General features: G+C 51.1%; 2 protein-coding genes across 2 annotated transcripts; one reads left to right on the top strand and one right to left on the bottom strand.

The window, feature by feature from the left end:
• Positions 1 to 1,831: 1,831 nt before the first annotated feature.
• On the top strand, positions 1,832 to 6,028 carry TGME49_262100 (tetratricopeptide repeat-containing protein). Its single transcript, XM_002365291.1, has 7 exons — positions 1,832 to 2,124; positions 2,496 to 2,633; positions 3,048 to 3,156; positions 3,631 to 3,788; positions 4,051 to 4,385; positions 4,826 to 4,957; positions 5,241 to 6,028. Exons 1-7 carry the CDS (start codon positions 2,052 to 2,054, stop codon positions 5,763 to 5,765), a joined length of 1,470 nt encoding a protein of 489 aa, XP_002365332.1. The 5' UTR covers positions 1,832 to 2,051; the 3' UTR covers positions 5,766 to 6,028.
• A 242-nt stretch (positions 6,029 to 6,270) lies between these two features.
• Positions 6,271 to 9,985, bottom strand: TGME49_262110 (hypothetical protein; the record flags this gene model as incomplete). Its single annotated transcript, XM_018781280.1, has 6 exons — positions 6,271 to 6,761; positions 7,117 to 7,342; positions 8,083 to 8,955; positions 9,037 to 9,212; positions 9,759 to 9,813; positions 9,938 to 9,985. The coding sequence occupies 6 exons, from the start codon at positions 9,983 to 9,985 to the stop codon at positions 6,271 to 6,273; spliced, it is 1,869 nt and encodes a 622-aa protein (XP_018637115.1).
• Between the last annotated feature and the right edge of the window lie 1,564 nt (positions 9,986 to 11,549).

The raw sequence follows: 11,549 nt of genomic DNA, 5'->3' as shown, positions 1-11,549 counted from the left end.
AGGCCAACGACGGATGGGAAAACCAACGGCCCTACGAAGTAGCCATGTTGCGATTCGCATCGTCGGGTGTATGTACAAAACATGACCGAGACTCCTCTCCCGCGCGTCGGCATCCGTTTGCGTGGGTGGATTTCTGTCCAACAACCGCCATGACCAGGGATGGCGCGGTCACTGACATTTCGCAAACAAGCTGTTTCAGACAAGCGCCGAAGCACCGTTTCTTGCGGCGCGCTTGACCGTTCTCTTCTTTCAGGAAGATGCCTTCTCGCAAGGTAGCAAGACGGCAAACCGCTATGGATGGCTGTACGGCAGCAATTAGCAAAAAGGCAGCAGCACCCGGACGGAAACAGCGAAGTATGCCGATGTGGCGTAAATATGTCGACGTTGTTTCTGTTGACAACAAACGAGATGCTTTTAAAAGCACAACTACCAACTGTTAGACCACGGTCGTTTTTTGTTTTTGTCCGTCGCCTACCCCGCACTCTATCCCGGTACAACTCCGCTCTCAGAAGAGCTACGAAAAAACCAGATGTAAAAACCATGCTGGTGTCCGCAGTAGCACGACCCTCCTTTAAGTCCAACGGTCACTTGTATCTACGCTGTTCCTGGGTTGACTGGCGAATTTCAGCTGCACTTCGGGCGCAAAATGGATTCAGTGTTCAACAGGGGTGTCGGCGTCCAATGAATAGATTGTTGATTGTGACGTCATCCATAATCGTGGTCCTTCGTTATATATGCTACACTGCCAGACAAACACATCAACTGTGCAGAGGCAGCTGGTCGTTGACAATTCGCAGAGGATCCACCATCGCATTTTCATTCACACTGTCCTCTCGTGTGACGGAATACCCTGGTGAGCTACTTTTGCACCGCTTTATGGTATGCTTTATGGTCATATCGATGCATATGGATACATGCGTTCTAAGATGCTGAATGCTTAGTGACTCGTATACATGAGAGGGTAATTGTCACCCAGTGGATGACAGAATGACTTGCTATCTACTATTTTCAGCTGTGTCGTGCTAAGTCGTGTGTGACGCCCATTGAAACACACGGTGAGGCGGCAGCTGCGCCGCGCGAGGCTCGAAAAGAAATTGAAATACATGCATAAGCATATACGTGAATGTATTGCTACTTTTTCCTGTGACTGCGACCAAGGTAGTACCACTCGATAAGTGTGCACAGTCTCACGAGGATAGTGGACTTAGCGCAAGTAGCCGATGATGGCGTAGATTTCGTATTCCTATGCCACAGCGAACTCACTGAGGAAACTTCTACCAATGCTCATTTAATCTGGACAACACTGGCAACTATCAGGCACGAGCTGTGCGTCAAAAAGGCCAGTTGTGTGACCTGTGAGCAAGATGACCGGTGTTCACCATCCACGCTACAGATGGTGGTGCGTGATGTTCGGTCGTCTCTGGCGCTCGGTCGAAAGACAGTACTCGTGATCCAAAGGCACATTATCGTCGGAAATTCACGCGCGGAATCCGAGTCGTAATGGCGAAGAGAGCATCTGTAAATGTTCGAGGGCCTGTACCACATCTGGAGTGAGAAGGGGGATGACCCCGCCACACCAAACGACAACGGCCAGTGACGGTTCGCCTTCGTCTTCAACAAGTTCTAACCCAGAAATTCGCTCTACTCTTCGGAGATCGTTCCCCGTTTCCGTATCTCTTACCTGGGGGCTTTCACTGGATTCGAATCAGAATGAGAGTCATCCCGTGTCTGGTGAGAGCCCAAGACAGCGCGTCTCTGCCGCGCTTGAACTGCATGCACCGCGCGCACATGCACATTCACAACGAAACCAGGCCATGTGATTATCCTCGGTGAATTTTCATGTCCAGTGAATAAGCCAGTGCGGAGAAAAATACTTTACTTCGAGCAGCGTCACGAGGCACAGTCTCTCTTTCTGTCTCTTGGTGTGCCTCGCTGGGCTTGCAGCGCCATTTCCCTTCCTGATTCGGGTGTTGCATCGGCGTCGTTGGCAACTCCGTCCGCCTGTTTCCGTCCGATCAAACTCGCCATCCCTAAACCATCCACTGAAAACAATGCCTAAGATGACTGCCACAGCCCCTCAGCCGTCAGCGGCAGAAGATCAGGCGAAAACAGCGGCCGACGAGAGTGAGTCGTGAGATTCCTCTGTGCTAGAGAGCGCAATTTGTGTATCCCGGCTGCAGCTCTGCAAACCGAATGGTCTCTCTGTGCCACGTCTACTCCTTTCGCGGATAGAGAACGTCCATTACGTCCCGGGTGTCACGGTTCGAGGGGGCGGGAGGACTGTAACGGCAAGTCTTTGTGTGTGTGTGCGGCGTTTTCCTGTCGAAGCCAGCTGAGCCCACGCCACAGAAAAAGTTCTTTCTCGAGTAACGCAGAGTAAACCTTGAATTTTTTTTCAGCTTTTGACGGTTGCTCTAGGACGCAAGAGTGAAGACGCACTTTTGTGTGCTCTCTTCTTCACTTTCACGTGTGCCCATACCACTTTTCCTGCGCAGCTGTCGGTGCCGGCCACGTGGCTGCTCCAGCACCTGCTGAAGGTGCTGACAGCAACTCAACCCCCCCTGCGACGGAGAAAGACGGAGAAAATGAGGTTGAAGAGGAGTCTGAAGAAGCAGAGGAAGACGACGAGCAAGGTGTGCAACGTAGCAGCCGAGCACCGTGAGATCTCGCGGTGTCGCTACACCCACCAATGTCCTGGAAATGTTCATTCAGGTGGTTCGAGGCTGTCGTGGGCAGCACTCGGGCGCCATGAAGTGAATAGCTTACGCGAGTGTTCTCCCGTCATTTAGAAGAAGCGTGTGTGTAACCTCTTACTGGAGAGAGAAACCGTTGCTCGGCAACTTTCAGGAAGCGCATTAACTTTGTTCCTCTCCACTTCGACCGTGGGGCAAACACACAGTCGTTGCCTTCTCGCATGTGCTTGTGCCGTGAAGCGTTAAAGGGAAAGGAAGGAAGGACCGTACTCACCGCCACTGCAGAAAGAACGCATGCCTGACTAACAACATCTCACGCCATCTACATTATTCATATGTGTCGCGTGCCACCAGAATTCGCAGAAAAGCCGGCGGACACCCTTCTAGGCGAAGGAAAGACCGTTTTTCGCAGCAGAAACTGGGCTAAAGCTGCGGAGTACTTCTCCCGGGCCGTTGAGAGGAAGTAGGCTTCTGTGGAGAGAGAGAATGGGCTTTTGAGCGACAGAACACCCGAGGGGACCACGATCAGAGGCAGCGAAATGCCCTTGTGTGGCTGTGACTGTCATCCTTGCCGGTTTTTTGCCCTCATTTTCTTCAGTTCACAAGTCACGTGGCGCTTCTCTGGACTTCTGTGTGTGTTTTTCGGGAGCAACGCTTCCTAGGGCAGGGATATACGACGGAACTTTTGCCTGGAGAAACGGGAACGGTTGCCTCGTGACGTGAGAGCTTTCGTACCACACACGTCGGCTTCCCTCCAGTTCCGTTGTTTGTGGCGTTTCTGTTCCGTGGAGGTGGACACCTCAAATTGCGGAGCGCGTTTTCCCAGTAAAGGTTTTCCAGGGTGCGCTGTTTCTGCGGCATTCCACTTCTCCCCCTATCAGAGACACGACGCATGCCTTTCTCCTTCTCCTCTGTCTATTTGCTGCGCCCCCTTCAGAGTGGCGGAGCTTGGCGGCGCTGACTTCCACCCCGAACTCAGCACGTTCTACCTGTGGTTTGGGGACGCGTTGCTGACCAAGGAAGAGCAGAATGCAGAGCTTTTTCAGTTCGACAAAGCGAAGCAAGACGCCGAGTCGGGCGCAGCAGCTGCTTCAAGTGCGCCCCTCATCACCGCAGCCGGTTCGATCGATTGTTTGCGGAGAACTCTTGCGTACCCAACTCGACACACGTTTATATGTTTTTTTGCTGCACCAGACATGGGTTATCTACTACGCCTCTACAGTTGTTTTAGAAGGATCTAGTGTTGATGCTATTTCACAGACGCTTTCCCGGTTCCACTGACTTTCAGCCACTGTCGAGACGGCCCGTGCTTCACCGAGTGTCTCGATACCGTCTGTCTGTGGCCTTCTGTCCCCAGGTGCCGCCCCTGCGTCCTCGTCCTCAGCGACGAGCAGCTCTTCTTCGACAGACAAAGGGACTGAGCGCCATGAAGAAGAAGTCCCGGGTGGGAATGCGGCGGGAAAGGTTTCGGACGAGGAGCTGGCATTCGAGATGTTGGAAATGGCGAAACAGTGTCTTCTGAAGAAGCTGGAAAAGTCCCCGCCTCCAGCGACTTCCTCAGACCTGGCCGAGGGCGAGAAAAACCAATCGAACAAAGACACTGTCCACTCGGATGTCATTGATCTGTCTTTCGCCTTTGTCCGCCTCGCAGACATGCAGCTGATGAACGAGAGATACGACGAGGCTGCCCAGGTGTGTGTGCTCTCGAGACAGGAAGCTGCTGCATTGTAAAAGTTCACAAACTCGCGCGCATGCACGTGTACGGTGATAGTACTATTGTAGCTGCCCCGAGACTTTTGAAGGATCGAAACTTGCATGACTAGGGCGGGAGCTGGCGGTGAGATGCGTGGAATTTATCTCTGGTGTGAACTACCACTTCACGGGCCGTAGACGATTCGCTTTTGGAGGCAATGAGCAATGTCGATTGAGTCTCGAACATCGACGAAAATTAGAGTCACATACGAACTTTCAAACTTGAACAAGAATAAGTGGTTCTGGTGCTTTGTGCCCCGCAGATCTGTCTAGTTGGTTCTAGCGCGAAACGTGGACAGGAGCTTGCGTGTATCTACGTACAACTATGGCTCGTTTGTTAGTCTCAATCTTGAAGTCCGCTGAATATTGTTGCCGTTCAGGACTATGGAGAGGCAGTCTCTCTCCGAGAGCGATATCGGTTACCTGAACAGACCCTCATGGCTCCGCTCCTTTCGTTGGCCCAGGCGACCTTTTTCAGCGGGAAGAAGAAAGCCGCTTTGGATGTGTTCAAGGTGAGCTGTTTATCAGTTCGCACACTGAGGTTACGGAATACACATGCGCAGACAGCTGATTCGTCACTGTCACGTGAACTTTCAGTATCTAACCGTATGCGTGAACATCCAGCAGCGTCTGCACGCGCATGCACTACCGTATCAGGATTTTAAGCAGCGAGCACTGAGTCTTTTGGGATAGTGCTGGGAACTGTTCAGCGGAGAGCTGAGATCACGGATAGATTATGTGACTGGGGATTTTGCCGTATCTCTCCTCGTCTCCGCTTCGTGGTTATGCTTGCAGCGAACGCTCGCGATTGGAAAAAAAATAAAGGACGGCTTCTTGGGGATGCCCGATGGCATGACTGCAGACGCGTTGGCAGACACCATAGAAGATCTCCAACTGCAGATAACAGATGTTGAGAAGCAGATAGCCGAAGACGCAGCAGCCGGCATCACTAACGAAGACACAGCGACGAAAGGAAGTCAGTGTGCTGCACGTGAGTGCATTGCCACTACCACCTCGACCTTCGATGCTCCTCAATTAGATCCTTCCTCCGCAAAAGTCGTCCGAGTTTCGATTCGGCCCGCCTCTGCCGCCGTGTCGGTCATCGGTGGAGTGTCGACCAAGACAGAAAGACACGACGATGAAGAAGAGGCATTCAGGCACAGCCCGAAAAAGCGGAGAATCGATCTGAGACAGTTGCAGGGTGTGGCACCGGAACCAAAGACAGTCAAGGGGGAAGCTGAGCTGCAGGCCCCGGCAGAGATACCAAAGGTGGAAGAAGCAAAACCTGAAGCGGAGGAAGTGAAAACTAAGGAAGAATGAAGAATTGCGAAGTTGCTTCTCTGCTATTCAACGAAGGCGTTGTCTTTTTGGGCGGGCGCGCAACATGGACGTCGTCCGACACCTCAGTTGTGAAATTTGTGCTGCTCATTCATAGCTGGTGCCTCTCGTTCTGCCCATTAATGTATCATGGAACACGTTATACTCACTCAGAAAGTACGGTTCCTGTCTAATATCTGAACGATACTTCAGTTTTAGGTTTCTTTCTTGGCTGCACGTTTTGGGGGGTGGGGGGACGGGGCGGCAGCGGTGCCGATATGAACTGTGGATATGCATGTGCACATAGTTTCATGCTGAAAAGTTGTTGGCATACCACAAACGACCAGCAGCGAAAACGAAGCTACCATTGAGAAAATACCAGTGTCTCTCGCGTAAACATAAAATAATTTCGGCTTCATAAACGATTGGATTTCGACTCCACCAAACTCAGTAGCCTTTTCAGTGAGGAGACTCCTTGGCGACTTCCAAAGTACATAGTTACCGCACGTCACTGGGTCTGGCCATCTTTGGTCTTGGCTCTGTTGTCTCTCAACGGCGTCCTCTTTTCTCCATGTTTCTGCTTATGTTGAGGAAACTCTCCCTTCGTCTTAGTCTGGTCGAACGCGTGCCAGCTGGATGATCCTAAGATTTCGGTCAAGTCTGGTTTTTGTTTTTCGTCGGCATGAGGCAAGTCTTGCAGTGTTTTCAGGCGCTCGAGAAGCGTACCCTTTTTCACCTCTTGGGAGGACGGTGCTTCACTGTTCAAGTGAGTGAGGGACAAAGATGCCACCGCGTCTTCCTCAGCAGCTGTTCCTTGCTTTCGCCGCAAAAATAAAAGTTTTTTCCCAATTCCCTTCGCATTATCCGCAGAAGGCCCTTGGTGGTCGTCTCCGAAAAATTGTGAAAAATCGATATCTGCCTTTGTTATCGGCACACCGAATGGGAGAGACGCAGCAGAGGCGATCGAATCAGAGGCGGAATGCGGCGTCTCCCGTGTTTCTGTGGACACAGTGCACAGCGAAGGTCCTCTAAAAAGCGTTAGTTGATCGTGTACAGTCAAAGAAACACCTGGATACCAAGAAAACGACAATGAGGGAGCACCAAAAATGTGCGACTCCTCACGCGCGCCCTTATAAATCACTCTGTCCAATGACACCAACAGCAAGTGCTCCTCCGTCCGTCTCAGACGAGACGGGTGAAATTTACGTTGCTAGCTTCCGACGAACTCTGCTTGTTCATTCCAGTGTGCTAAAAAGCAAGAGTCCAGTACTGGGACCCGACATGCCACACACAGAACGCCTCTCAAGAGGTCGTTCATCGTACATGTACTTCTAAGGCGTCAGGAGCTCCGTACCAACTGACGATGCCGAAACCAGCAGCGGGCGGTCGTACACTTCGGGTATGTAGATCCCGTATGACTGGGCGTTTCGGCGCCGAGCTGAGCCAGCATATTGTTGGGCTCGTTGGGGTCTTATTTCTTCATATTCGTCGAAGTCATCATCGAATTCCTCATAGTCATCGAAATCGTCATCGTCCAGGGCTTCCGCCTGAACTGCCGACTTGGGGTGAGGAGCGCTGCTCTGAGAAAACCAAAGACACGAACAGAACCATCAGCGTCCCTGTGCTATATCGAGGTGCAGTCCCAGGTGGGTTTGCCATGCTCGCTGTTGGCAGTCCCTGACCCAGACAATACCTCAGTTCACACAGCAACAAAAGGAGTTTTTTCGCGCTCCCACAGCTCCAGCGTCATCAGCACTTGAGGCACTGGAGAAACAGCTCGCAGTTCTCAGCGTTACGCAACTGTTGGGCCCTTCATGAAGAAAAATTCTGAGTCAAGTTTCTCCGCCGAAGCGTCGGGAACTCACGCTAGCAGACCCCCGACAAAACGATTTGCTCGAAGGGCTCGCAAACAATAACTATGTTTTGCAGCGATGGATCAAAATTCTCTGTGCAACTCAATCCGGGAGCGGAGTTTGCTCGCGCATGTGGAAGAATATAGTGAAACAACTGCACACCATATCCGAACCCATCCTTTTGGAGATAATCACATACGCCACCGTGACAAAAGTGTCTCATATGATTCTGATGGACACGTTGTTTCGGCATCTTATCATACAAACCCTGATTGACATTTAGCCGCCAATATACAAGCATATAAGGTATATTTATCTATTGCAGGTTCGGCCTAATGCCCCTTTATCCTGTAGAGATCGCTTGGCTACTGGTACTCTGAGGTCATACTAAATGCGATAATAAAAACGGGTTTCAAAGAAAAGGAATGTTTCGCCGGGAATTTAGCGTTGAACATGATCAGTCTTACTCGAGGTGCCTGATGGCGCTTGGGCGACGGGGGAGGCTCGTGTTTCATGTGGCGGGTGTCCTCTTTTGGGCGCCGACTGTCACGTGGTTCCGTCCTCCCTTCGCGGGCATCTTTGCTGTTTCTGACCTCCTTTTCCTGTTTGCTTCGGAAGAAAGCGAAGCCAAAAGGATCCCGATCTCGCTCGTTTCTGGTCGACCACGCGAGGGGCTCGCCAGATTCGTGTCGATCACCTCGGGCCTTTTTAGGTGACCCCAGAGCTTGGCTGAAAATTCGAAATCGGGGCTGCAGGCGTCGCTCTTCCATCTCCCCGTCTTCAGCATATTCAGGCAATCCAGCGCTGTGAGCTCGACCCCCATCTCCGACGTCATGCGCTTGTTCTTGAGAGGTGCCATTGTGTTCCGGTTTCATCCACCACGGTATTCCAGATACGGGGTCGCTGTATACGCCTACACCTACACCATACCTCTTCCGGTGGTGGCTGGGAGTACCCGACCGAGTGGCTTTCTTAACGAGCTTATTGTAATCCCGTGATTGACGTTCCATGGCAGCTATCTGTTTGATGTAATTGCGGTCAGCTACCACGACGACTCGGGGATCATAAACGACGGGTCTATGGTGAGGAGGAGCGACGGGTACATTTTGGTCGTCTGTCGCATACCCAGGTGAGATCCCAGTTGCTGTATTGGAGCCATTCGACCACACGTGTTGGGATTCGCCGAAAGCTGGTCCACGTCTTTTCAGCAGCTGAAGGGGAGTAGCCGGGGAAGGTCCGTACCCATCTGCTGTTCGCTGGGAATCAGAGTCAACAACAGCTAGGCTCTTGATAGTTGGCACACCGTCGCTATCTCCGGGAAGGCTGGAGTCAGTTACGTCCTGGAAAATCACAAGAGAAGAACCGCGCAAAAGTAAACTGTCATCCTTGTCGGGCCTTCTGGCAAGAGTAGCTGCGCTCACCTCAGTGGAACCAGATTCCCTCATACGAAGCGACTCCACACCGGAGAGACCAGGCGTAGCTCCAGCTGCTTCAACAGAATCAGGAAGAATTTCGGTCTCCACGTCGGTGAGGTCCGGCTGTATCATGGCCTCCAGAACTGCTAGTGGAGGGTACTCCGGTACGAAGTTCCCGGAACCTGTAAAAAACACTCGTATGACAACAGTGAAAGGGTCAATCTGCTTCCGGACCTGAAAAGCAACCAGCGAAGGCGTCGCGATTGTTCCATTTAAACACACCTGTGCGTGATGAGCAAAAACAGGTTTCTAAACTCCCCTACCACCGCGTTTACCATCATCACACATACGGCATTTTAGAACGCCTCAGCCCAGATATAAGATTATTTGTCTTGTATTATTGTAACAGCCACCAGTGCACTTGCTCTACGGCATGTTGCATTGAGAGAATGTGTAACGCTGTGAAACGGACACCAAACACGGATGAATGAGAGAAAGACTAGTAAGTTGGCTTGTGTGTCTGTTTTTATGGCAATACGTGCTCAACTGCTGACACATTTTCCCTGAACAGTTTGTTGATAATGAATGCTAGTTGTATGCAGGAGACACGATGTCAGCGCTCATGTTGCAAGTCGGAAAGAAGCAGAGTCTAGTAATCACTACAACAGACGATGTGCCAATCCAGCGGAAGCCCGCCGGTACGGATGTGATTGCTGTTGATGGCGTACCGTCTTGTTGACTTGCCCAAACAGAATACGACGACACCCCTAGTAACGCCAGTACCTGATCACAAACAAAGCAGAATTTATAACTCGTGAACCGCTCAGAGACACCGTAAGAGCATGTGGGAAGCACCGCGCCGCGATCGATAAAGCTGTTTTAGAACAGAACTGTCGTCAACTCTTACCATGCCCAAGGCACACGAAGACAGGCGATGATTGACCGGAATAACCATCTTGCAAGGCAGGCAAACCTCTCGCCAAGGGTTCTGTTATACGGGGCAACGGGTAAATGCAACGTTCTAGCCGAGAACAGGACACACACCAAATCGACACGAGAACTAAAGGCTAACGCTTTCGCGACCGACTCTTCGATGAACGTGACCCCACACAAAAGAAAGAAAATCTTGGAAACAAAGTGTTAGGTCAAATTTCTTCAGCGGGTTCCGAACGATGTACAAATGTGCGATAAGTGAGAATGCACACGGTTACTTAAGGTTCGGACGACAATGGCGATTCTAATGAGGATGACCGCCGATTGGCGCGGTTGCACCTTCATCTTCCGCTAGCCAGTTACCGCTGCCCGCCTCGAGTCACGCTCGTCTCAGCAGCGGCCTGGGCTGAGTCGTTAGAGGAAATGATCTCCGATATTCATTCTCGAAACTCCCTTCTGGGCACTGTTCCAAAAATGACTTCAGTTCCATTAGTCATGCTCCGTTAAAGCTCCAGGAATAAATATCTACCAAAGAATCGCATCTAGTTTGGTCTTCGCTGATGATCACGATGCTAGTACTGTTAGTCTACAGCAGTATCGCACTGTGCTTGTGAACAACCACGTCCGGTGAAATGCACGAGACGCGCACAGCCATTTACCGTCCATCGTGCTGAAATTTGCTCATTCAAAAAGGCAGGGCCTGTAATACATGCCAGTATGGTCGGTACACCGTTGTGTGACTGTTTGAATTTGATGAACACCAGAGACTGTTAACGGCAGATGAGGAAAACCAAAGGCTTTACACTGAAACACTTCAGCACAGTATAGTTTGGCGATCTTCGGCGCAGCGCGTGGCGCTGCTTTCTGACAGAGGCGCCAATCCGCCTGGATCCTGCCCACGTTCGGGTTCACAAAGCGGAGAATTTGTTCACACTACATACTTGTCGAATGTACCCACCATGCTCATCGATGCCAGCATACTCCTGATGGTGTAACGACTAGGGCCCCCCCAAAACCACGTGTCGTGAACGTGTACCTCTTCTCTTTCACAAAAGAATACCAATAATCTTTTTGACACTACCTAAGTGTGTCATACTTCATTCCAGGCATAAAGACTTTTAGTCGCTGTGTCGACATCAACAGTCATCGTGGAACAACAACTGAGACACAGAGACATCCAGAACTTTAGTCTCACTTTCGGCTCATGGTGTCTAACGCCTGTGAATGATTTCTGGTTTGGACACATCACTGACGACGCTATTTCCTGAATGTTTGCAACGATGACACCCTCTACCCTACCACATGTCTGTGCTCCTTTCACAGAAGAAAAAACGTACATTTTTCGATTCTCTGCACAACGGATGCTTAACCTCGTCCCGCAGTCTATGTCCGTGTTGAGAGACGAGTTGGCATGCTGAAATATTTTGCCTCTGTCCAGAATCTTTACCATTCCGAGAAAGATTTAGCAAAGTTGTAGGCTACCCGACCATTCTAGAGCGACGAGTGAGGACACAGAGCGTGTTGCCAGTAAACGGTGATCGCTAGGCGCGCAGTTGTGCTAATCGATTCCGACCTTCAGCGAAGCG

The sequence above is a fragment of the Toxoplasma gondii genome, chromosome VIIb, assembly GCF_000006565.2.
Source record: "Toxoplasma gondii ME49 chromosome VIIb, whole genome shotgun sequence".
NCBI lineage: Eukaryota > Apicomplexa > Conoidasida > Eucoccidiorida > Sarcocystidae > Toxoplasma > Toxoplasma gondii.
Note: the sequence above shows the minus strand (reverse complement) of the source record. Positions and strands in the feature narration are given on the sequence as shown.